This window comes from Notechis scutatus, chromosome 1, assembly GCF_049901735.1.
Source record: "Notechis scutatus isolate UNSWTSFEM ecotype Mainland chromosome 1, rNotScu1.2, whole genome shotgun sequence".
NCBI lineage: Eukaryota > Metazoa > Chordata > Lepidosauria > Squamata > Elapidae > Notechis > Notechis scutatus.
Window position 1 is genome coordinate 5,110,410 of NC_142009.1, and position 23,676 is coordinate 5,134,085.

General features: G+C 44.5%; 1 protein-coding gene across 1 annotated transcript in view; it reads left to right on the forward strand.

Moving 5' to 3' along the window:
- Window positions 1–3,698: 3,698 nt before the first annotated feature.
- LOC113429038 (transient receptor potential cation channel subfamily V member 1-like) overlaps window positions 3,699–23,676 on the forward strand; it is a 36,329-nt gene continuing 16,351 nt past the window's right edge. The window contains exons 1-10 of the mRNA XM_087970966.1: window positions 3,699–4,021; window positions 7,301–7,467; window positions 9,706–9,858; window positions 11,522–11,662; window positions 13,412–13,710; window positions 16,009–16,185; window positions 17,733–17,897; window positions 18,897–18,992; window positions 20,827–20,897; window positions 22,179–22,344. Coding sequence (XP_087827092.1) covers window positions 3,729–4,021; window positions 7,301–7,467; window positions 9,706–9,858; window positions 11,522–11,662; window positions 13,412–13,710; window positions 16,009–16,185; window positions 17,733–17,897; window positions 18,897–18,992; window positions 20,827–20,897; window positions 22,179–22,344 — 1,728 coding nt within the window. The 5' untranslated portion in view covers window positions 3,699–3,728. The remainder of the gene's footprint in view (window positions 4,022–7,300; window positions 7,468–9,705; window positions 9,859–11,521; window positions 11,663–13,411; window positions 13,711–16,008; window positions 16,186–17,732; window positions 17,898–18,896; window positions 18,993–20,826; window positions 20,898–22,178; window positions 22,345–23,676) is intronic.

Sequence of the window (23,676 nt, forward strand, 5' to 3'; positions counted from 1 at the left end):
CAGACAAATGTTTGTCCAGTCTCTCCTTAAAAAACTCCAGTGTTGAGGCAACCACAACCTGGGAAGGGGAAACTGTTCCAGTAATTATTCTAACTATCAGGAAAATTTTCCTTCATTCCAGGTTGCTTCTGTCTTCTATTAGTTTCCATCCATTGCTTCTTGTCCTGCCTTCTGGTGATTTGGAGAATAAGCTGACCCCCTCTTCTTTGGGGTAGCCTCTCTAATAATGGAAGATTGCTGTCATGTCACCCCTAGTCCTTCTTTTCATTAAACCAGACATACCCAATTCCAGTAACCGTTCTTCATATTTCAGCCTCCAGTCCCCTGAGCAAGTTTCTGAGCACTTTGGTGAACTGCTTGTTGGAAGAAATCATTAGGGCAGAGAACTGGTTGTTAAATTATTTGAATCCCATCACTGCCTGTGACTATTATTAAGTGCTGTACCTTATGATTCTTGACTTTTGATGAATGTATCTTTTCTTTTATGTACACTGAGAGCATTTGCACCAAGTCAAATTCCTTGTGTGTCCAATCACATTTGGCCAATAAAAGAATTCTATTCTATTCTATTCTATTCTATTCTATTCTATTCTATTCTATTCTATTCTTCATTCCAGTATCTATTCTATTCTATTCTATTCCATTCTATTCTATTCTATTCTAATTTCTACTCTATTCTATTCTAATTTCTATTCTATTCTACTCTATTCTTCATTCCAGTATCTATTCTATTCTATTCTAATTTCTATTCTATTCTAATTTCTATTCTATTCTAATTTCTATTCTATTCTATTCTATTCTATTCTATTCTATTCTATTCTATTCTATTCTATTCTATTCTAATTTCTATTCTATTCTATTCTATTCTATTCTATTCTAGTTTAGCTTTACTTTACTTTACTTTACTTTACTTTACTTTACTTTACTTTACTTTACTTTACTTTACTTTACTTTACTTTACTTTACTTTACTTTACTTTACTTTACTTTAGTTTAGTTTGAGTCTCCAGTCCCCTGAACAATCAACCAGTGGAAGTACTTGCCCCCAGAAATTGTGGGTACTCCACAGTGGTGGGATTCAAGTAATTTAACAACCGGTTCTCTGCCCTGGGCTGTCTTACCTCACCCGGCCTCTCCTCATCCCTCCCTCACCCGGCCTCTCCTCATCCCTCCCCTCCCAGCCTCTCCTCACCGCGTGGCTCGCCTAGCCCGCCAGCCGCTCACCTGGCCTCCTGGCCTCCTACCCACTTACCTGGCCTCCTGACCACCCACTCACCTGGACTCCCATCCATCCATGGGAGAATGGCTGGGAGGGGAGGGGCAAGGATTCAGTGAATTCACCGACCTGAACAAAAAGTTAGCTACCGGTTCTTTTGAACCAGTGCGAATCGGCTGAATCCCACCACTGGCGCTTCATCAGTGTTGGTTATTCCACTGATTAATTGTCCTCACTGTCAGGAAATCTCTCCTTAATTCCACATTGCTTCTCTCCTTGATAAGTTTCCACCCATTGCTTCTTGTCCTTCTGGTGCCTTGGAGAATAGCTTGACTCCATCTTCTTTGTGGCGGCCCCTCAAATATTGGAAGACTGCTATCATGTCACCCCCTAGTCCTTCTCTTTTTAGACTAGACATACCTAATTCCTGTAACTTCCTTTCTTTATATGTTTAGCCTCCAATCCTTTAATCATCTTTATTGCTCTTCTCTGCACTCTTTCCAGAGTCTCAATATCCTGAACTTTGCAAGAAGTGATTGGACAACCTTTTGCCTGAAACAGTATATAGGGGTTTTCTGCCTGAGAAGGGGGTTGGATCAGAAAACCTCTGAGGTCCCATCCAACTCTGTTATTTCTGTTATTTTGTTAAATGTGTTGGGTTTTTCCCCCCTTTGCAAAAAGCTTTACAAGTCTCCCGGGAACAGCCATAATTTGTGCAGTGTGAATTTGCTTTCTCCATTATCGTATTAGTCAAATCCAGGGTTTTCTTCTGCATTACCGCTTGCCTATCAAATCTTCCTTTGACAGGGGCTACGCCACCAATAAATGATTCCAGAAGAGAAAAAGGCTGGGTTTTTTTCCCCTCCAGCCAACGCCTAAGGTAGGACATCCTTCGCAGAAAATATTAAAGACCATCCAGAATAAGGAGCTGTCAGCAGAAGGCAAACCAAGTTTGTAAGTCCTGGGGATATTTTTTTTTTTAAAAAACAAAACTTTTCTTTGTTGAAAAGGTCAGTCTGGATTTGGCTACGGGATGCTAGTTTTCACCACTCCCTTATTGGAATGATACTGTTGGATTTAATAATTCTGACCTAGGGGCAAAAAAAAATTAATAGATTTTGAAAAAGTCAAAAATGGAAAGGGGAAACGTTTTGTTTGAACCCAACGTGACGGAGGGCTAACATTATTTATTTTTAAAAAATAATTAAATTAGAAGAGGTTTGCAATTTATCATTGCTGGGTAGTAAGTCGGAGAAGAATGGTGGAATTAAGGCTAGCCAAAGTTGTTCAGTTGAAAACGAGGTTTAGTCCAATTTTTAAGAAAAGACTGGACGGCCATTTCTTTGGGATGGAATAAGGACTGCTGCCTTGGGCAGGGGGTTGGGCTAGAAGACCTCCAAGGTCCCTGGGATTCTATCGATTCTATATGTTTGGAGATTGAGATAAAGATGAACCTATCTGGAACATGGTCCAATCGGCTGTAGATGTGTTTATTTAAGCTTTTGTAGGCAAACCTAAGAAAAAAACAAAAAAAATGAGTGCATTGTTTGTTTTTCTATTGAATGCAACAATTTTTTTAAACAAGAGACGTTATTTTCTCTCCTTTCGTGCATGAACATTAAATGAATATTCCGTTTCAGAAGTTCTGATGTTCTGTATTGTACAGAATTCTGCAGAGGGAAGAATTGTCACTGATAAGAAACGGCCAAACGAAAAACAATCTAAAGTAGAAATTGTTTCACTAGTGCCAAAAGCACTGTTCCTTTTTACCTAGTTGGGTCATGAAATGTCTGCAAGAAAACAACCAGTTGGAGAGCACTAAGGACCCAATCCTCCTCTTCCTCCTCCTCCTCCTCCCACCCTTCTTCTCCTCTTTTCTTTCTTCTTCTCCACTCCACAAACCCCACTCTTTCCTAACTCTGATGATGTTACTGTCAGGATTCCGGCAGTTATTCCAATTAAATCATGAGCCTCGAGCCAAACTTCCAAAATGTCAAAAGGATTGATTGGGAGTTAACATGTCCGGCACTGCCTGGGTCTCCTCCTCCTCCTCCTCCTCCTCCTCCTCCTCCTCCAACTCGACTCCCTTCTAGCACTGATGGTGTTATCTAATTTGGTAATGAAATGTCTGCAATAACACAACCAAGCTCAGAGAGCACCAAGGAGTCCACAGTCCTCCTCCTCCTTCCCTCCTTCTCCTCTTCCCTTTCTTCTCCTCCACTCCACAAACCCCACTGTCTACTAACTCCGATTATGTTAGCTAGCTGGGTCATGAAACATCTGCAAGAAAACAACCAGTCAGAGAGCTCTAGGGACCCCATACTCCTCCTCCTCCTCCCTTTGCTCCTTCTCCAGAATCCCCGCTCTTTTCTAGCAATCGATGAGGTTGCCTAGCTGGATCGTGAAACGTCTTCAAGAAAGTAACCGGGGAGCACCAAGGACCCCACATTTGTAAATGAGGATTCCTCCTTTTGCAGCTTCCAGGTGGCATCGATCCTCCCCTGTAGCCAGCCATGACGGGCATCCTGGGAAAGATGAGGAAACTCGGTAGCTCGGATCAGGAAGAATCCGAAACCACGGATGATCACACGGATGGAGAAGACTCTGCAGGAGGTACCCCCAACAGCAGCTGCAGGGGGACCAAGCACGGCATCTTCGCCAGGCGGGCTCGATTCGGGATTGGCGACGGCGACAAGGACACGGCTCCCATGGATTCCTTCTACCACATGGAGCAGCTGGACTCCAACCCCATCATCAAGTTCAGCTTCAGGTTGGAAAGAGGACGCTGTGAGAACCACTGTCCCAAGTAAGCGGCCGGTGTTAAACTTTGCTCAGAGTAGGGCAGTATATGTAACAGACCCGTGCTTTGCTACGAAGCTAGGTGGTGGGGCTTAGTTTTGGGGGGAGGAAAATAAGAGGGGGAAGTTCTGCCTCCGCCTACCAGCATCCGTCGGTATTCATCTGGCTAGCGTCCTGTCAGGGTGTGAGAGAGTGAAGGGCTGTTTGGAAACTGAAGCAGTATTTGCTGTGTGAGCAAGAAGGAGACAGCAAGGAGCCTAGGCGTGGCTTAGCTCAACTGTTCTGTACTAAAGCTGCCTGGTGCTCTGAAATTGAAACTGAAACTGAAACCCCTCTGCTTGTGTTTTATGTTTGGAAGAGATTTCTTTTCAGGTGGGGAGGGGGAGTAGAACTCTTTAGCATCAGAGCCTTTTAATAATAATATAGGAAATACTAATGCTCTGATGGTGATTTCGAAAAATCTTCTCTTTGCGAGCACTTAGAAGCCAAGAGGAACATAACATGCCAAATTTCAAGTTTGTAGGCTTTATGGTTCTGGAGATTTTGTGATGATGCGTGAGTGGTATTTATATATATATATATATATATATATATATATATATATATATATATATATATATATATATATATATGGATCTTTGGTTATTCAGGTTTCTCCACGTAAGATTCAAAGTATCTAGGCAGCGTTTGCGGGTCCCACTCGCCATCTTCAGGCTGGTGCTTTAGTGCCAGTGCAAGCAGAAGGCACTAAGCCGAAGCACCAGCCTGAAGATGGCGAGTGGGACCTCGGCTGAACTTTTCTCCCATGAGCACTCAGAAAACTATATATATATATATATATATATATATATATATATATATATATATATATATATATATATATATATATATATATATATATATATATATAAGGTTTCTGAAGAGTATGTGGAAGTTATCGGGTTTTCTCTAGATTGGAAGTATCTAACGTTTCGATGAAGCACAGAGCTGAAGACACAAGCCTGAAGATGATGAATGAGACTTCATCGAAACGTTGCCTAGATACTTCCAATCTTACGAGGCAATAACCAAAGTATATATATATATATATATATATATATATATGTATGTATATATATATGTATATATATATATATATATATATATATATATAAATAAATAAATAAATTTTTCTTTTTTGATTATTTTTATTTCTTTTATATTGTGATTTTTTGTGTCCTTGTAAGTCGCCATGTGTGAGAAGGCAACAACATAAAATTTCTAAACAAACAAACAAATAAATAAATCAGCAAATCAACAAAAGCCATATGTTCTGTCCCATAATTGGATAGACCAGGTTGCCCTGATAGTCCGATCTCACTGGAAAAAAACCACAATCTCTCTCCCTGGTATAGCCGACAAAGCGAGGAAAGCCCGTAGGTCTTAGAGGTTAATACATCTACTGAATATGCCAGCAGCCTGAGTTCGAATCCCAGAAGGGTATGGCTAGCTGAATGGGGAAACAGGGTCACAGGTAACTGTAAATTACGTATGCCAGAGTTGGCTTCATCCAGCTTAATACTGACATGTTGCTCCTAATAAATCTTTTGGATTCTTTTAAAGCTTGGCTCGAGGCTCATGATTTAATTAGGGCAATCGCCAAAGCCCTGACACAGAGCTTAATAGCTTGAAATAGTATTTTAGTATTTTAATATTTATTTGATTTGTCAATCGCTTACCAGACACAGGTATAAGAATAAATATAGTTTTGAATACATGAGATAGATACTTATAAGAAAAATAAAAAGAAACAATAGGACAGGGACGGTAGGCACGATTGGTGCGCTTATACAGGCCTCTTAGGAAGGGAGTGAGGTTAATAGTAGACAGTCTAAGGTTAAAGTTTTTGGGGTTTGGGGAAGAAACCACAGAGTCAGGTAGAGTATTCCAGACATTGACCACTCTGTTGCTGAAGTCGTATTTTCTGCAGTCAAGTTTGGTGCGGTTAACCTTAAGTTTGTATCTATTGTTTGCTCTTGTGTTGTTATGGTTGAAGTTGAAGTATTCATTTGCAGGTAGGACATTGCAATGTATGATTTTATATACTATATTTAGATCGGAACGGAGGCGGCGTAATTCTAGGTTTTCTAGGTCTATAGTTTCAAGTCTGGTGGCATAAGGTATTCTACAACGAGTAGAGGAGTGGAGAACTCTTCTTGTGAAATATTTCTGGATTTTCTCAACTGTGCTAATATCAGATACGTAATGTGGGTTCCAGACTGATGAGCTGTATTCGAGTATTGGTCTAGCAAATGTTTTGTATGCTCTAGTTAGTAGTGTGATATTTCCAGAGAAGAAGCTACGTAGGATTAGGTTAACAACTCTTAATGCCTTTTTGGCTATGTAGTTACAGTGGGCTCTAGCACTTAGATCATTTGAGATGAGTACTCCAAGGTCCTTGACAGAGTTTGGATCCTCAACAAGGTCTTGACTATTCAGGTTGTATTTTATTTTCTGATTTTTTCTGCCAATAGGTAAGACAGAGTATTTATTTGTTGAGAATAGATCTATACCAGTGGTGGCTAATCCTTTTGGACTCCTGTGCCAAAAATTGTGCACGCGCTTGCACGCTCGCACTCACATGCCAGCACCCAGAAGGCAATGCATGACCCCCCATGCCCCCTATGCATGTGTGCGCAATCCCCACCCACTGACCCCCACTGCCCCCTTACCTGCACCGCGCCTCACATTTGATTTTCGGCCAGTTTGAGGCCTTTTTCGGCTTCCCGAAAAAGCTTGAGGAAGGCTTCTGCAGGCTTTGCAGGCCGAAAAATCGGCCTGTTTTGTCACTTCCAGTATTTTCGGAAAAACAGGAAGTGATGAAACAGGCTTAGTTTTTGGCCTACAAAGCCTGCAGAAGCATGAAGAAGTCTCCCTCAAGCGTCTGGGAGGCCAAAAAAGGCCTCAAACTGGCCGAAAATCAGCTGTAAGGCCCGTGCATGCACAGTGAGGTAAGTTTGCCTGCAGCTCGCGTACTGGCACAAATGGCTCTGCATATGCCACCTGTGGCACATGTGTCATACGTTCACCATCACGGATCTATACTATAGATCTATACCCTTAATTTCTTTGTCGGTAAACATAAATTCAACACAAAAAAGAGTTCGTTGTGGAAGCAGTATGCTGGAAAGCGGAACAAGTATGCTCTCTCCCATAATTGGGTAGACCAGGTTGCCCTGATAGACAGGTCTCACCGGAAAAAAAAAACACTTCAGCAAATCTCACCCCCTTTTCATCCCTTCGGCAGGCTACTGTCTACCGCCTCCATCGGAGTCTGTGCCAGGAAAGCTTTCAAGATATACGATCGGAGGAGTCTCTTTGATGCCGTCGCACAAGGAGATCCCAGCCAGCTGGATGATTTGCTGATCTACCTGCTGGACTCGCTAAAAAACCTGACCGATGTGGAGTTTAAAGGTGAGAGAGAGAACCATATCAGAATAATGAAATAAAAGAGTTGGAAGGGACCTTGGAGGTCATCTAATCCAACCCTCCTGCCCCAGCAGGAGACCCTACACCATTTCTGACAGATGGCAGTCCAGTCTCTTCCTAAAAGCCTCCAGTGTTGAAGCTCTCACAACTTCCGAAGGCAAATTCTGTTCCGTGGGTTGATTGTCCTCCCTGTCAGAAAATTTCTCCTTATTTCCAGGTTGAATCTCTCCTTGTTCAGTGTCCATCTATTATTCCTTGTCTGGCCTTTGGGTGCCTCGGAAAATAGTTTGACCCCCTTCCTCCTCTCTGTGGCAGGTCATCCAGGTCAAAGATGCTTTTATCAGGAGGCAATTGGACTTTCTTGTTTTTTCATCTCAAGACATTTCACTTCTCATCCGAGAAGCTTCCCCAGCTCTGACTGGATGATGGGAAATGGAAGGGTTTATATTCCTTGCAGACAGCTGGTCATTTGCATCCTTTTTTAGAGAGTCCTTGAGGCCACTTGGAGGTTTATCTGTGTCCTCAGGGTCACCTGAGCGGTGCAAATGCTTCCTGTAGTCTGCAATTTTTCCTCTGGAAATCCATTCTCCAGGTGCTTCAACAACCTGGATCCCTGAGAATCTCTCAGACTTTTAGCTATGCAATTTGGGATAAACCCCCTTGGAATGGTGTGGGAGCAGGAATGGATTTCCAGAGGAAAATTGCAGATTACAGGAACCATTTGCACCACTCAGGTGACCCTGAGGATACAAAGAAACCTCCAGGTGGCCTCAACGGCCCTCTAAAAGGATGCAAGTGACCAGCAGCCTGAAAGGAGTGTAAAGAAGTTTCTTGGATGAGAAGCGAAACGTCCTCAAAAAAAAACAAACCAAGAAAGTCCAGTTTAAAAAAAAACATCTTTGGGCCTGGTGGAACTTGTGTTGTCTCGTCGGGTGCCAGCATCTTGACTCAGATAACATAACAGATAATCAGAGTTGGAAGGGACCTTATCGATCATCTAGTCCAACCCCCCCACCCAAGTGGGAGACCCTACACCATTTCTGACAAATGGCAGTCCAGCCTCTTCTTGAAAGTTTCAAGTGATGGCGCTCCCACAACTTCCGAGGGCAACTTCTGTTCCATGGGTTGATTGTTCTCACTGTCAGAAAGTTTCTCCTTATTTCCAGGTTAAATCTCTCCTTGTTCAGTTTCCATCCATTATTCCTTGTCTGGCCTTCAGGTGCCTTGGAAAATAGCTTGACCCCTTCCTCTCTGTGGCAGCCCTTCAAATATTGGAAGACCGCTATCCTGTCTCCCCTGGTCCTTCTCTTCATTAAACTGGACATGCCCATAAGTTCATGCAACCTTTCTTCATATGCCTTAGTCTCCAGTCCCCTAATCATCCTGATTGCTCTTCTCTGCACTTTTTCTAGAGTCTCAACATCTTTTTTATAACGTGGTGACCAAAACTGGATGCAGTACTCTAAGTGGGGCCTTACTAAGGCTTTATAGCACAGATGGGATTCAATTTTTTTTAACAACCGGTTCTGTGGGCGTGGCTTAGGTGGTGGGAGGGGATTGGTGGTCATGTGACTGGCTGGGCATGACCAACTCAATATCACTCACATGAAGGCATGCATCTCCTCGCCTGGCTTCTCGTGACTGTGGGGATGCTGGAAGAGTTGTAAGTGTGAAAAACGGTCATAAGTCACTTTTTTCAATGATCACTCCACACAAGCAAAGTACCAGCAAAGGAGGGGGAAAAAAACTCCAGAGAAGTTCCAGAGACAGGAAGTCTAGTCCTGCCAAGAATGTAATAAGGGTTAATGGAGAGGCAGTTTCTATAAGCAACAACACCAGAATGTTTCCTTCCTGCCTTCCTTACAGGATTAGCCCTGTAAAGTTGAAAAAAACAAAAGGAGATTTCTTCTAACATCCGGTTCTCCGAACTGCTTAGAATGTTAACAACTGGTTCTAGCGAATAGGTGCAAACTGGTAGAATCCCACTCCTGCTTTATAGAGTGGTATTAGTACTTCCCTTGATCTTGATTCTATCCCTCTGTTAATACAATTTAGGATTGCATTGGCTTTTTTGGCTGCTGCTGCACACGGCTGGCTCATATTTAGCTGATTGTCCACTAAGACTCCAAGATCCCTCTCCCAGTTCCTGCTATTGAGCCTGGTTTCACCCAGTCTATATGTGTACTTTCGTCCCTGTCACTCCAATTCTGTGTCCATGTGCAGAGCCCGACACCGGCAAGACCTGCCTGCTGAAGGCCATGCTCAACCTTCACAACGGCCGCAACGACACCATCCCTTTCCTGCTGGAGATTGCGGCGAAGACGGGGAACCTGCCGGAGTTTGTGAACGCCGGATACACAGACAGCTATTACAAGGGTAAAGGCGGAACCGAGGAGAGCCATCCCTCCTTAGGGTCTTGGGGAGATGTGGAAGGGTAGACAGGGACCTCAGAGGTCATCAAGTCCAACCCCTAGATCAGTGCAGCAGAGACAGCCTTCCAATCGTCTTCATTTAATAACCCCATAATCCCTTGTGGGGTGGAGTCTAGGCAGCTTAAAAGAGCTAGCAGAGTGTTTTAATGGCCGGATGCCCTTCCCTGTCACCAGTGTGGAGTTTTGTGCAACAGATAGATTTTCAATGTGCCCAGAGGGAGAAATATCTGCCTCTACCTAGGATCGATCTCACAGCCTCCTGATTGTGAGGTGAGAGCTCCACCTCTAGGCCATCGCACTACTCAGAGATAGCCTTCAAACGATACCCGTAATTATGGTCATAACTCATCGTAGTTGTCATAACTCGGGTCATCACCTGGCTGATTTTTGTTGCTGTTGTTAAGCCAAACCGTTGGTTTGGGTCCGATTTAAACCAGAAGTAAGTGCTCATTTTGGACAAAACTAATCAACTGTAGTCACATGACCATGGGCTGCTGCAAATCAAGGGCCGGCCATTGAAACTTTGAATCCGGGTCATAAATACCCCCAGCTAGACCTGTCACAAACTCTGTTAAGTGATTGGTCGTAAGTTAAGGACTACCTGGAATCTAGCCCTGCAGCAGCCTTGACCAACTGACCCAGCCTCTCTACCTGACACATTTCAGCCATGTTTTGAAACCAGGAAGCACGTTTTCCGAGGCCACAGATCAAACCCGAATCACCATATGGTCTCCTTTCCATGATGTCTCTTCATGTTGAAACCCTCTTTCCTTCCGGGCCCCCAAAATGCGTGTTAACAATGTGCCTTTCTGGACACCTTTCCCTTCAAACCTCAGGTAGGGTGGAAACCTAGGCTTGGAGGTGACAGACTGAATGAGTTAGTAGGGACCTCAGAGGCCATCTAGACCAGGAGTCTCCAACCTTGGCCACTTTAAGACTTGTGGACTTCAACTCCCAGAATTCCTCAGCCAGCTTTCTCTCTCTGGGCACACTGAGAATATATCTGCTGAACAAAACTCCACACTGGTGACAGGGAAGGGCATCCGGCCATTAAAACATTCTGCTAGCCCCGTTCAGTCCACAAGTCTTAAAGTGGCCAAGCTTGGAGACCCCTGACCTAGACCACTGGTTTTCAATCTTGGCGGTTTTAAGACGTGTGGACTTCAATTCCCAGAATTCCCCAGGCAGCCATTCTGGCTGGGGAATTCTGGGAGTTGAAGTCTACACAATCTTAAAGCCACCAAGATTAAAAACTACTGAACTAGATCTCCAAATGTTGAGAGAGGAGAGCCCCAGCCAGCAGAATTATGGGACTTGAAGTCCAGCCATACTGGCTGAGGAATTCTGGGAGTTGAAGTCCACCCATTTTGGCTGAGGAACTCTGGGAGTTGAAGTCCACCCATTTTGGCTGAGGAACTCCGGGACTTGAAGTCCACCCATTTTGGCTGAGGAACTCTGGGACTTGAAGTCCACCCATTTTCAAGCTAGCAATGTTTTTATTTTTATTTTTATTTTATTCTTTTTCTTAGGGGTTTTTTTTTGAAAACTTTTTTTCAAAAAGCTAGCAATGTTGACAAATCCTGATCTAACGGGATGTGTCTTTGCAGGTCAGACTGCTCTCCACATCGCCATCGAGAGGCGCAACATGTACCTGGTCAACCTCTTGGTCAAGAACGGCGCGGACATCCACGCGAGAGCCCATGGGGAATTTTTCCAGAAGATCAAGGGGAAGCCGGGATTTTATTTCGGTAAAATCGGAAGCCAACTTTCGGATGCTTGTCCAAAAAAATAATAATCTTAATTTGCCTTTTAAGAGGCTAGGATTGATGCCACTATTCTCAATCAGCCTGAACCAGTAGTGGGATTCAATTTTTTTTACTACTGGTTCTGTGGGCGTGGCTTGGTGGGCGTGGCATGGCTTGGTGGGCGTGGCTTGGTGGGCGTGGCTTGGTGGGCGTGGCAGGGGAAGGTTACTACAAAATCTCAATTCCTTCCTCGCCTCACTAACCTGATTTCCAGCTCCATTCTCCTGGGCAGGGTAACCAAAGAAGACCCAGCCGATCAGCTGGGACTTGATGGGAGGCAGAGAAGAGATGGGGTTGGCGGGGCCAGTCAGAGGTGGGATTTGCCGGTTCTACGAACTACTCAAAATTTCCGCTACCAGTTCTCCAGAACTGGTCAGAACCTGCTGAATACCACCTCTGGCCTGAACTGATGCAGTTGGGAGCAGTTGGGCTGGACTAGAAGACCTCTGAGGTCCCTTTCGGCCCTATATTCTATGGTTACCCCCTCCCAATTATCATTTTAACCCATCCAAATGGTTGTAACTAGCAGCTGTTGCCTGTTTAACCTCCTTGTACAGGTAGTCCTGAACTTGCAACCACAACTGAGCCAAAAGTTTTCCGTTGTTCAGCGAGAAACCTTTGTGAAGTTAATTTTGCCCCATTTTACAACCTGTCTTTCCACTGTCATTAAGTGAACCACTGCTGTTGTGAAGTCAGTCACATGGTTGTTAAGCAAATCTGGCTTCCCCCACGGACTTTTCTGGTCAGGAGGTCTCAAAAAGGGATCACGTGACCCTGTCATAAGTGGTTGAATTTTGGTCATGTGAGATGCTTCAGCAGTCATAAGCATGAAAAACAGTCATAAGCGTGAAAAACGATCATAAGTCACTTTTTTCAGCGCCGTTTTAACTTTGAATGAATGAATGAATGCACAAACAAAGAAACAGAAAACAAACAAACAAATAAATAAAATCCAAGCTCTAGCATGGATTTTAAACTTTGAACCTGTGGATTTTTTCAGCCCTGTTATAACCTAGAATGAATGAATGAATGAATGAATGAATGAATGAATGAATGAATGAATGAATGAAATCCAGATTCCAGCATGGATTTCAAACTTTGAACCTGTGGATTTTTTCAGCCCTGTTATAACCTAGAATGAATGAATGAATGAATGAATGAATGAATGAATGAATGAATGAAATCCAGGTTTCCAGCATGGATTTCAAACTTTGAACTTTGAAACTGTGGATTTTTTTCAGTGCTGTTGTAACTTCAAATGGTCTGAAAAAAGTGACTTATGGCCACTTTTCACATTTACGACCATTTCAGCATTTCCCATGACCCCATGATCAAAATGCAGAGGCTTGGCAACTGGTATGTACTTATGCCAGTTGCAGTGTCCTGGGGTCACACAATCCCCTTTTGCAACCTTCCAACAAGCCAAGTCCGTGAGGGAAGCTGGATTCACTTAACGTCCGGGTTACTAAGTTATCCACTGCACCGATTCACTTAACAACCGAGGTGAGAAAGGTCATAAAATCGGGGGGGGAAACCTCGCTTAACCAGCGTCTGACTTAACAACGTCAAATTTGGGGCTCCGTCGTGGTCGTACATCGAGGAACTGCCTGTAGACGTTCATTCTGTTTAAATCGAGCCGGAGGGCATCCATAGCTTCACATGCCTCCCTCCCGGTTGGATTTCGGCCTGCAGGAGAACTGCCCCTCTCTCTCGCCGCCTGCACCAACCAGCTAAACATCGTCAAGTTCCTGCTGGAGAATCGTTACCAGCCGGCCAACATCGCCACGCAGGACTCGATCGGCAACACCGTCCTCCACGCCCTGGTGGAAATCGCCGACGACACCGACGACAACACCAAGTTTGTCACCAAGATGTACAACGATGTGCTCATCCTGGGGGCGAGCATCAACCCCACCCTCCGGCTGGAGGAAATCGCCAACCGCAGAGGGCTGACCCCACTTACCCTGGCCGCCAAGACGGGGAAAATACAGGTAGTCCTCGACTTATGACCTATTCTGTAGGTCAGAGGTTCTCAGACTGGTCTTGTGGTGCAAGAGTCATAACCACACCCTGAACATCAAAAAGACCAAAGAATTGATTATAGACTTCAGAAGATGCAAAGCAGAGCCTCTCCCACTATATATCAATGGAGACTGTGTGGAAAGAGTTCATAGTTTTACATTTCTAGGAACTCATATTTCCGACAACCTTACTTGGTTGATCCACACTATGGCCACTGCAAAGAAGGCCCAACAGCGCCTGCACTTTCTGAGGCTGATGAAAAAGAGTGGCCCTGGGTGAGAAGTGGCTGGTTACTTTTTACCATTCTACCATTGAGAGCATTTTGGCATACTGTGTAACGGTGTGGTATGCTGGATGCTCTGTAGTGGATAAGAAGATGCTCCAGAGAGTTATAAACACAGCACAAAAAAATCATTGGTTGCTCTCTTACTTCTTTGGAAGAAATTGCGAAGACCAGACTCCTCTCTAGAGCACTAAAAACCTCCACAGACCGCTCTCATCCTGGTCGTTTATATTTTGAACTGTTACCATCAGGGAGACGTTACAGGTGTCTTAAAATGAGGATTAATAGACTGAGAAACAGTTTCTTTTCCAAGGCAATAATTGTCTTGAATCAAACAGTGCATTTGTGATCTAGTCCGATGTATATAGTGGCATTTTTAAACGATTTAACTTACTAAATGTTTTAGGTAGGTTTTAGACTAGGTTTTTATTATTATTGTTGTTGCTGTTGTCATCATCATCATCATCATTATTATTATTATTGTAATTGTAATTTTTAAATACTCTGTAGTGTGATTGTGATGTGGTGTTTGGGGCACTGTGCTGGAGTAGCTTCCAGATTTCATTGTATTTGTAGAATGCAATGACAATAAACGTATTCTATTCAATTCGATTCGATTTTCCATTCCATATATTCTATTCTATTCTATTCTATTCTATTCTATTCTATTCTATTCTATTCTATTCTATTCGATTTGATTTTCCATTCCATATATTCTATTCTATTCTATTCTATTCTATTCTGTTCTGTTCTGTTCTGTTCTGTTCTGTTCTATTCTATTCTATTCTATTCTATTCTATTCTATTCTATTCTATTCTATTCTATTCCATTCCATTCCACTCCACTCCGTTCCATTCCGTTCCATTCTACATTCTATTCTATTCTATTCTATTCTATTCGATTCGATTCGATTCGATTTGATTTTCCATTCCATATATTCTATTCTATTCTATTCTATTCTATTCTGTTCTGTTCTGTTCTGTTCTGTTTTGTTCTATTCTATTCTATTCTATTCTATTCTATTCTATTCTATTCTATTCTATTCTATTCTATTCTATTCCATTCCATTCCATTCCACTCCACTCCGTTCCATTCTACATTCTATTCTATTCTATTCTATTCTATTCTATTCTATTCGATTCGATTCGATTCGATTCGATTTTCCATTCCATATATTCTATTCTATTCTATTCTATTCTATTCTATTCTATTCTATTCTATTCTATTCTATTCTATTCTATTCTATTCTATTCGATTCTATTCTATTCGATTCTATTCGATTCGATTCGATTTTCCATTCCATATATTCTATTCTATTCTATTCTATTCTATTCTATTCGATTCGATTCGATTCGATTCGATTTTCCATTCCATATATTCTATTCTATTCTATTCTATTCTATTCTATTCTATTCCATTTGATTTTCCATTCCATATATTCTATTCTATTCTATTCTATTCTATTCTATTCTATTCTATTCCATTCCACTCCGTTCTGTTCCATTCCATTCCATTCTACATTCTACATTCTACATTCTATTCTATTCTATTCTATTCTATTCTATTCTATTCTATTCTATTCTATTCTATTCTATTCTATTTTGCATTCCATATATTCTATTCTATTCTATTCTATTCTATTCTATTCTATTCTATTCTATTCTATTCTATTCTATTCTATTCTACTCTACTCTACTCTACTCTACTCTATTCACTTAGCGACCATATTGAAATTGCCACGGCACTAAAAAAAAGGGAACGATGGTTGTTTTTCACACTTAAGACCCTTGGGCGTTCCCCGTGGTCACGGGATCAAAATTCAGTCGCTTCAAACTCATGTTTACCACGGTCTCAGCATCGCTGGGGGTCACGTGATCCCCTTTTGTGACTGAAGTCAGCGGGGAGGTATGATTGGCCATTTGAACCTGCAGATTTAATAAAAAAATAAAATCCGGCATCCCGCCTCTCTTCCTCTCGGCCTCAGGTCTTCGCCTACATCCTTCGGCGGGAGATGAAGGAGCCGGAATGCCGTCACCTCTCTCGCAAATTCACCGAGTGGGCCTACGGACCCGTCCACTCCTCGCTTTACGACCTCTCCAGCATCGACACCTGCGAGAAGAACTCTGTCTTGGAGATCATCGCTTACAGCAGTGAGACCCCGGTGGGTTGGAGCGGAGGCAGCTTTCTCCACTGGGCATGCTCCAAAGGCGTTAGGACTGTGACTCCCAGAATTCTCCAGGCATGGAATTCTGGGAATTTGGAGGTCCAGCATCTGGGGGAATGTCCAGTTTGAAAAGCTTGGTTGCGGGTTTCATGGTTAACAGATAGATAACAAACAGATAATAGATAACAGATAATCAGAGTTGGAAGGGACCTTATAGGTCATCTAGTCCAATCCCCCGCCCAAGCGGGAGACCCTACACCATTTCTGACAAATGGCAGTCCAATCTCTTCTTGAAAGTCTCAAGTGATGGCGCTCCCACAACTTCCGAGGGCAACTTCTGTTCCATCAGTTGATTGTCCTCACTGTCAGAAAGTTTCTCCTTATTTCCAGGTTGAATCTCTCCTTGTTCAGTTTCCGTCCATTATTCTTTGTCTGGCCTACAGGCGCTTTAGAAAATAGCTTGACCCCTTCCTCCTGGGCAGATTCAGGATGTTCACCTAGTTTCCTTTTCCTTTTATGCTGTCATAATTTGATTAGATTGAGATTGAGATAGAGACTGATTAAGATTTAGATTTATTTAGATTTAGATTGATTTACATTGAGTGAGATTTAAATTGAGATTGAGATTGCTTGAGATTGATTTACGAGGGCTATCCACAAAATAGATTACGTTTTCGTCTGTAGCAAGAAGGGGCGGAGCTAGCATGTCCATCTTTGGTCTGTGCGTCCGCCGCTCAGTCTGCATCTAGTCATGCTAGTGGGAGGTTCGTATCGTTGCCCGTTATTTCACAGCAAACGTTTGAAACCTGTGCTGCAATTGAAAATCCCGCGAGTTGTGAGGTGCGATCAGTGATAAGGTTTCTGTCGGCAAAAAACCATAAACCGATTGAAATTTTTCGGCAACTGTGTGAAGTGTACGGGGACAACATCATCACTGAAGGTGGAGTGCGCCAATGGTGCATTAAGTTTAAAAATGGCCTAACTACGGCAATCGAGAAGTCCTGAATGCTTTCAAGTGGGGGATTTTTCCTCATCCACCCTACAGCCCTGATCTTGCACCAAGCGAAAGCACGACTAGATGCAGACTGAGCGGCGGACGCACAGACCAAAGATGGCCGCGCTAGCTCCGCCCCTTCTTGCTACAGACGAAAACGTAATCTATTTTGTGGATAGCCCTCGTAGATTGAGATTGAGATTGATTTAGGTTTAGATTAGATTTAGATGGATTTACATTGAGATTTAGATAGAGATCCCAGCAAGCCACGCTCACCGGACTGATGGCAACAATATTTGAATCCCACCATTGTCCCAGATGGTCCTGGCCCCATCTCTGTATCGGACACAGGACCCTCGTCCGAGTCCTCCCCAGGCTCCCGGACTGGTCCCTGTTCCTCCTCACTGTCTGGCTCTGCTGCCGTCTCTGCAGGCTGCCGACAGACCACAACAGCTGTTTATTTTTAAAAGGAATAAAAGTGGGATACAAACAAACAGGCAAATAAATATAAAATAAATCCTCAGGGGGTTGGGGTGTCTTCTCTTCCTAGAATCGCCACGAAATGCTCCTGGTTGAACCCCTCAACCAGCTCCTGCAGGATAAGTGGGACCGGTTTGTGAAGCACCTCTTCTACTTCAACTTCTTCATCTACACCGCGCATATCCTCATCCTCACCGTCGCGGCCTATTACCGACCTACCAAGAGGGAAGGAACGGTGAGTCCACGCCTCCTTAAACCTCGGGGTTGTTGTTTTTTCCCCCTTCCCCCTCCCGTACAGGTAGTCCTCGACCTACGACCACAATGGCGCGCCCAACATTTCCATCGCTAAGCGAGACGGCTGTTAACTGAGTCTCACCCCATTTTACCGCCTTTCTTGCTGCTGTTTGTTAAGAGAATCCCTGCTGTTGTGAAGTGAGTCACCCGGTTGTTAAGTGAAGCAGGCTTCCCCGTTGACTATGCTTGTCAGAAGGTTGCAATTTGGATCAACGTGACCCAGGGATGCTGCAACGGTCATAAGTCTGAAGTGGTACAGGGTCTCCTGCCTGAGCAGGGGCTGGACTAGAAGACCTCCAAGGTCCCTTCCAGCTCTATTATTCTATGTTCTATGTTCAAGCTCAGTGATCAGGTATTGTTGTGGTTAGCTGGCAGCAGGTGCGAACGGTTAAGGAGAGTGAGGACTCAGATGAGGGGCCAGGACCATTAGGGAGTGGATTGCTGCCTTCAGAGATTGTGGGGGCTGGCAGCAGCAATGAGGAGGTTCCCGAGGAGCCTGTGCCAAGTGTGCGTGTGCGCAGGATTGCTCGGAGGAAAGAGCAGCTGCAGCAGCACGGGCGACTCGGGAGTAAGGCTGCAAGGTAATGGCCCCTCCTTCAAGAAGATAAAAGCCAGCTGTGAATCGGACGTTCTTTGCAGGAAGCAAAGACGTTTTGAAACTCCAGCCTCATGGACATTCCAGTATCCTGAGTTTGTATTTGAAGATTCTTGTATTGCAAATTATTTCTTGTCTGTTATCTTTTGGCAAGTCTCACACAGTTTGGCAAGCCTTGTGCTTATCACAGCTAATTATTTTGTAAAAGCATTACAAGGTTTCTGTTCCTTTTGGATTGTATTTGATTTGTTGGAAAAGGGTGTGGGTCAGAACAGGTATTTCCTTCCGCTGGTCCTGATGTGCCTGAATTTTCATGCTGCGTCTCTGCTTGCTCTCTGTTCGCAGCCTCCGTTTATCTTTCGTCACACGAGAGGCGAGTACTTCCGGGTCACCGGGGAAATCCTGAGCGTGTTGGGAGGCGCCTATTTCTTCTTCCGGGGGGTAAGAGTTTGGATCAGGCCCCCCCAGGTGACCCCTCCCCACCCTCGTCCATCCCAAAACATGGGAGCAAAAAAAAGAGAGAATGGTGTTTGAATTAATGGGAATCGTCCATTCATGCTTAGGGGATCAAAAAGCTTGCAAATATATGTAGTCCTCGACTTACAACTACAATTGAGCTAAACATTTCTGTTGCTGAGCGAGACAGTTGTTAAGTAAGTTTGGCTCCACTTTGCAGCCTTTCTTGCCACCGTTGTTAAGCGAACCACTGCAGTTCTTAAGTTAGTCACACGGTTGTTAAGGGAATCTAGGTTCCCCATGGACGGCATGTCAGACGGTCACGAAAGGGGATCACATGATCCCAGGACACGGCAACCGTCATAAATATGACTACCGGCTACCAAGCTCCTGAACTGTCAACTTGTAAAGCATTCTGTGATGACCCAAAGGGGCGTGGCACAAAGGCAACACAGTCCAATAAGCAAGAAGAGTCCCTATATTATCTCCAACTTGGCCCCCAATGTCCAGGTTACCTTCTGGCTGGATAAAAACTCTCCCGGGAACAGCCTTTGACTGCAGAAAATTAAGTCCAAAACAAGGTACACACAAACTGTAACTCAAAGTCCAAACAAGCCAAACTGAAATAATTAGCTTGACAGGGCAGGAGAAGGAATTTTAGACTTGAAAGTCCAGCAAAACACACACAGTTGGGAAGACGCCAGGAACACAGATAAGCCAGATAAAGCCAGATAAAGCCACATTTGCTCCCAACAGCTTGCTGTGTGCAGCTTCCCTTATTTTATACACTGTGTTCCCAGCTGCAGCTAATGAAGGGAATCAGGGCCCTTTCCTCCCCCCGTAAGCCACATAACACACCTTGCTCCCTTCTCCGTTCCTCCCTGCGTGCCCTAGAATGAAGAGGGAGTGGGCCTGGGTCTTCCTCCGAACTCCCTCTCCCTTGTTCTACCTCTCCCCTGCTCTGCCCAGCCGGAGTTTGCCCTTCACCTGTTTCTTCCACAGCCAATGGAGCCACACTCCCTGTCAGCTGTTCGGTTTCCTCCTCCGAGTCAAATTCTGACACATTCCTATGCCTGTTTTAGAGTTGCCATAAACAAGGGGGATGGGGGTGGAGAGAAGATAATCTGAAGGAGCAGGGCAGCAGTTTAAAACCAGAAGTACATTCCACGATTATCTTTTAAAAGATTGTAACTAAGCTACCAGATCTTCTGCCTGGGAAAATCCCTTAATTGGAGAATGTGATTGATGACACCCAGCCTGTGAATGTGCTTAATTGGAGAATCTGATTTATGACACACCCAGGGGGTGGGGGAAACAGGGTCACGGGGGACTGTAAATTACGTATGCCAGAGTTGGCTTCATACAGGTTAATGCCAGTCATGTTGCTCCTAATAAATCTGGATTCTTTTGAGGCTCATGATTTAATTAGGGCAATTGCCGGAATCCTGGCATGAATTTTGGACACATGACCACAGAGATGCTGCAACAGTGAAAAATGATCCTAAGTCACTTTTTTCAGTGTCACTGTAACTTTGAACCGTCACTAAACGGATGGTTATAAGTCGAGGACTTACTTATATTCCTGCCAGGATCCAGAGGTGCTTTGGGAGAAAGGTCTAGATGTTAACCCCAGAAACCACAGAGGATCCTTCTCTGATTGCCTCCTTAAAAGCCATCATGGGGTCGAGAACCAAGCATGCTACCCCCTCCCCAATTTAGCAAGAGGGACCCCGCCCCCCTCGCACACAACTTTTGAAAAGTTTTGAAAAGTCCTCCCACTTTCTTTCCTTCCCTCTCGACTCTCTTTTTTTCCTTGCAGATCAAGTATTTCCAGAAAAGGCGGCCATCTTTGAAAGCCATATTTACCGAATCTTACAGCGAGTTGCTCTTGTAAGTAACTCACAGACGTGCTTTGCTTTTGGGGAAGTGGGAGAAGGAGGGGGAGAACTCTTAATTTAGCTAGCTTTTTTCTTTGGGCTCTGTGGAGACCTTGGTGCTCTTTGAACTTTGGGGTTTTGGTTGCAGATGTTTTCGTGAGCCAGCTGGATAAGTTCATCCAAGAAGGAGGGGGGTTGTGGGGAGGAGGAGGAGGAGGAGGAGGAGGAGGAGGAGGAGGAGGAGGAGGAGGAGGAGGAGGAAGAAAAAGAAAAGAAAAGAAAAAGAAAAGAAAAGAAAAGAAAAGAAAAAGAAAAAGAAGAAGAAGAAGAAGAAGAAGAAGAAGAAGAAGAAGAAGAAGAAGAAGAAGAAGAAGAAGAAGAAGAAGATAACAGTAAGGTCTCTCCGAGCTTGGAGGTTTCCTTGCAGGTGTTTCATTAACCAGCTAGATAACATGATCAGTGACAGAAAGGAGGAGGGAGGAGGAGGAGGAAGAGGAAGAGAATTGTGGGATCCTTGGTGTTATGTGAATTTGGTTGTTTTCTTGCAAACGTTTCATTACCCAGCTAGGTAACATCATCAGTGCTAGAAGAGAGAGGGGTTTGAGGTGAGGAGGAGGAGGAGAACTGTGAGGTGTTTGGTGCTGAGCTGAGTTCTTGCAGACATTTCATAACCCAACTAGATATCATCAGTAGTAGAAGGAGTTTGCAGCACTGTTTGTAAAGGAGGAGGAGGAGGAGGAGGAAGGAGGAGGAAGAGGAGGAGGAAGAAGAGGGAGGAGGGGGAGGAGAACTGAGGGGTCCTTGGTGCTCTCTGAGCTGGATTGTTTCCTTGCAGACGTTTCACGACCCAACTAGGTCACACCATCAGTGCTAGTGAATATGGGAATTGCAGTCAACAATCAAACATTTCATGACCCAACCTAGATAACGTCATCAGTGCTAGGAGGGAGTGGGGTTTGTGAAATAAAGAAGCAGAAAGGGAGGAGGAAAAAGAAGAGGAAGAGGAAGAAGAGAAAGGAGAGGGAGGAGGAGGAGCGTAACTGTGAGGTCCTGTCTGAGCTGGGTGGTTTCCTCGCGGACGTTTCACGACCCAACTAGGTCACATCATCAGTGCTAGTGAATATGGGAATTGCAATCAATGGCCACTGAGATCATAAACTCGGATCAATAGAGATGGGAGCAGAGTTTCCAGCTGTTGCCCCCTCCCCCTCCCCCCCCCCATTAGCCTGAAGCTGAAGGAGATGCCCGTCTGTCCCTCTCCTCCTCCTCCTCCTCCTCTTCTCCCTCCCTCCAGCTTCTTCCACTCGGTCCTCCTGCTGGGCTCGGCCATCCTCTACTTCAGCAAGCAGGAAGTCTACGTGGTGCTGATGGTCTTTGCCCTGGCGCTAGGCTGGTCCAACCTGATCTATTACACGCGGGGCTTTCAGCAGATGGGCATCTATTCCGTTATGCTGGAGAAGGTTGGTCTGGAATGGGGGAAAGAGCTGGGCGGGGGTGGCTGCTCCGGATTAGGAGGGCAGAAAGGGGCATGGGATTAAGGGGGCTTTAGAGTAGGAGGGCATCTTCAGATTAGGAGGGCATCTTCAGATTAGGTGGGCAGAAAGGGGACATGGGATTAAGAGGGTTTCAGATTAGGAGGGCATCTTCAGATTAGGAGGGCATCTTCAGATTAGGTGGGCAGAAAGGGGACATGGGATTAAGAGGGTTTCAGATTAGGAGGCATCTTCAGATTAGGTGGGCATCTTCAGATTAGGTGGGCAGAAAGGGGGCATGGGATTAAGAGGGTTTCAGATTAGGAGGGCATCTTCAGATTAGGAGGGCATCTTCAGATTAGGAGGGCATCTTCAGATTAGGTGGGCAGAAAGGGACATGGGATTAAGAGGGTTTCAGATTAGGAGGGCATCTTCAGATTAGGAGGGCATCTTCAGATTAGGTGGGCAGAAAGGGGACATGGGATTAAGAGGGTTTCAGATTAGGAGGGCATCTTCAGATTAGGAGGGCATCTTCAGATTAGGTGGGCAGAAAGGGGACATGGGATTAAGAGGGTTTCAGATTAGGAGGGCATCTTCAGATTAGGTGGGCATCTTCAGATTAGGTGGGCAGAAAGGGGGCATGGGATTAAGAGGGTTTCAGATTAGGAGGGCATCTTCAGATTAGGAGGGCATCTTCAGATTAGGAGGGCATCTTCAGATTAGGTGGGCAGAAAGGGGACATGGGATTAAGAGGGTTTCAGATTAGGAGGGCATCTTCAGATTAGGTGGGCATCTTCAGATTAGGTGGGCAGAAAGGGGCATGGGATTAAGAGGGTTTCAGATTAGGAGGGCATCTTCAGATTAGGAGGGCATCTTCAGATTAGGAGGGCATCTTCAGATTAGGTGGGCAGAAAGGGGACATGGGATTAAGAGGGTTTCAGATTAGGAGGGCATCTTCAGATTAGGAGGGCATCTTCAGATTAGGAGGGCAGAAAGGGGGCATGGGATTAAGAGGGCTTTAGATTAGGAGGGCATCTTCAGATTAGGAGGGCATCTTCAGATTAGGAGGGCAGAAAGGGGCATGGGATTAAGAGGGCTTTAGATTAGGAGGGCATCTTCAGATTAGGAGGGCATCTTCAGATTAGGTGGGCAGAAAGGGGCATGGGATTAAGAGGGCTTTAGATTAGGAGGGCATCTTCAGATTAGGAGGGCATCTTCAGATTAGGAGGGCAGAAAGGGGGCATGGGATTAAGAGGGCTTTAGATTAGGAGGGCATCTTCAGATTAGGAGGGCATCTTCAGATTAGGAGGGCAGAAAGGG